Source organism: Pongo abelii, chromosome 1 (assembly GCF_028885655.2).
Source record: "Pongo abelii isolate AG06213 chromosome 1, NHGRI_mPonAbe1-v2.0_pri, whole genome shotgun sequence".
Classification (NCBI taxonomy): Eukaryota; Metazoa; Chordata; class Mammalia; order Primates; family Hominidae; genus Pongo; species Pongo abelii.
The window spans coordinates 222,366,390-222,368,861 of NC_071985.2; the positions used below are offsets into that span (position 1 = coordinate 222,366,390).

The 2,472-nt window shown below is 53.6% G+C and overlaps 1 protein-coding gene across 1 annotated transcript; it reads left to right on the forward strand.

Moving 5' to 3' along the window:
• The first annotated feature begins 914 nt into the window (after positions 1-914).
• Positions 915-1,729, forward strand: NPPA (natriuretic peptide A). Its single transcript, XM_002811490.4, has 2 exons — positions 915-1,154; positions 1,277-1,729. Exons 1-2 carry the CDS (start codon positions 1,014-1,016, stop codon positions 1,727-1,729), a joined length of 594 nt encoding a protein of 197 aa, XP_002811536.2. The 5' UTR covers positions 915-1,013.
• The last annotated feature ends 743 nt before the right edge of the window (positions 1,730-2,472 follow it).

Sequence of the window (2,472 nt, forward strand, 5' to 3'; positions counted from 1 at the left end):
AAACTGACTATACCTCCTTCACCCCCACATCCCTCCCTCCATCCGCCAAGTTGCCACGGGCACAAGCCCAGGAAGGGCAGGGGGGTGTTAACAAACTTCAGACACGAAGAGTCTGAGCATCTATAAACAGCAACGGAAGAAATGAAATTGGCTGTGTCCTCTAAGCCTGTCCCCCCAGCATGTTGGAGAAGGGTCGCGGGGGACATGGAAGAGGAGGAGCTTTGGAGAGAGGATGCTTGTGCCTCCCCGCCTTTTCTTGGTATTTCTATTTGGGGGTTGGATTCCTGGGAGCTTCATCACATTTGGTTCTCAGCTGACTTTATATACTAAAAAATAACTCTCTTTCACCTGACCATGGAGAGGGACTGCCAGGGGTGAGGGCAGCCCTAAGGCCAGAGGTCTGCCCACGTGGCAGATGAGGCAGGTGTGAGGCCAGCTTGAGCATCTGGATCCATTTGTCTCCGGCTGCTGGCTGCCTGCCATTTCCTCCTCTCCACCCTTATTTGGAGGCCCTGACAGCTGAGCCACAAACAAACCAGGGGAGCTGGGCACCAGCCAAGCGTCACCGTTTCCCCGCACGGGTACCAGCATCGAGGAGAAAGAATCCTGAGGCACGGCGGTGAGATAACCAAGGACTCTTTTTTACTCTTCTCACACCTTTGAAGTGGGAGCCTCTTGAGTCAAATCAGCAAGAATGCGGCTCTTGCAGCTGAGGGTCTGGGGGGCTGTTGGGGCTGCCCAAGGCAGAGGGGCCGTGACAAGCCCTGCAGGATGATAACTTTAAAAGGGCATCTCCTGCTGGCTTCTCACTTGGCGGCTTTATCACTGCAAGTGACAGAATGGGGAGGGTTCTGTCTCTACTGCGTGCTTGGAGAGCTGGGGGACTATAAAAAGAGGAGGTACTGGGCAGCTGGGAGACAGGGACCGACGTAGGCCAAGAGAGGGGAACCAGAGAGGAACCAGAGGGGAGAGACAGAGCAGCAAGTAGTGGATTGCTCCTTGACGCCGCCAGCATGAGCTCCTTCTCCACCACTACCGTGAGCTTCCTCCTTTTTCTGGCATTCCAGCTCCTAGATCAGACCAGAGCTAATCCTGTGTACAATGCTAATCCTGTGTACAATGCCGTGTCCAACGCAGACCTGATGGATTTCAAGGTAGGGCCAGGAAAGCGGGTGCAGTCTGGGGCCAGGAGGCTTTCTGATGCTGTGCTCACTCCTCTTGATTTTCTCCAAGTCAATGAGGTTTATCCCTTTCCCTGTATTTTCTTTTTGTAAAGAATTTGCTGGACCATTTGGAAGAAAAGATGCCTTTAGAAGATGAGGTCGTGCCCCCACAAGTGCTCAGTGAGCAGAATGAAGAAGCGGGGGCTGCTCTCAGCCCCCTCCCTGAGGTGCCTCCCTGGACCAGGGAAGTCAGCCCAGCCCAGAGAGATGGGGGTGCCCTTGGGCGGGGCCCCTGGGACTCCTCTGATCGATCTGCCCTCCTAAAAAGCAAGCTGAGGGCACTGCTCACTGCCCCTCGGAGCCTGCGGAGATCCAGCTGCTTCGGGGGCAGGATGGACAGGATTGGAGCCCAGAGCGGACTGGGCTGTAACAGCTTCCGGGTAAGAGGAACTGGGGATGGAAATGGGATGGGATGGACACTACTGGGCTACTGGGAAACACCTTCAGCAGGAAAGGGACCAATGCAGAAGCTCATTTCCTCTCAAGTTTCTGCCCCAACACCCTGAGTGCCCCATGGGTGTCAGGACATGCCATCTATTGTACTTAGCTACAGTCTGCTGAGAAAATGCTTAAAAAAAAAAAAAAAGGAGGGGGGGGCTGGGCACGGTGGCTCACGCCTGTAATCCCAGCACTTTGGGAGGCCGAGGTGGGCAGATCATGAGGTCAAGAGATCAAGACTATCCTGGCCAACATGGTGAAAACCCATCTCTACTAAAAATACAAAAATTAGCTGGGTGTGGTGGTGGGCACCTGTAGACCCAGCTACTCGGGAGGCTGAGGCAGGAGAATCACTTGAATCCGGGAGGCAGAGGTTGCAGTGAGCAGAGATCGTACCACTGCACTCCAGCCTAGGTGATAGAGTGAGACTGTCCTAAAAAAAAAAAAAAAAAAAAAAAAGGCCGGGTGCGGTGGCTCACGCCTGTAATCCCAGCACTTTGGGAGGCCGAGGCGGGTGGATCACGAGGTCAGGAGATGGAGACCATCCTGGCTAACACGGTGAAACCCCGTCTCTACTAAAAATACAAAAAATTAGCCAGGCGTGGTGGCTGACGACTATAGTCCCAGCTACTCGGGAGGCTGAGGCAGGAGAATGGCGTGAACCCAGGAGGCGGAGCTTGCCGAGATCGCGCCACTGCACTCCAGCTTGGGTGACAGAGCAAGACTCTGTCTCAAAAAAAAAAAAAAAAAAAAAAAAAAAGCAACTGCCACTAGCACTGGGAAATTAAAATATTCATAGGGCCAAGTTATC

Bases quoted from the DNA above. Each gene is read 5' to 3' on its own strand.
- NPPA (XM_002811490.4), top strand. From the start codon at position 1,014: ATGAGCTCCTTCTCCACCACTACCGTGAGCTTCCTCCTTTTTCTGGCA. The intron at 1,155-1,276 runs GTAGGGCCAGGA...CTTTTTGTAAAG, and splicing joins CAGACCTGATGGATTTCAAG to AATTTGCTGGACCATTTGGA.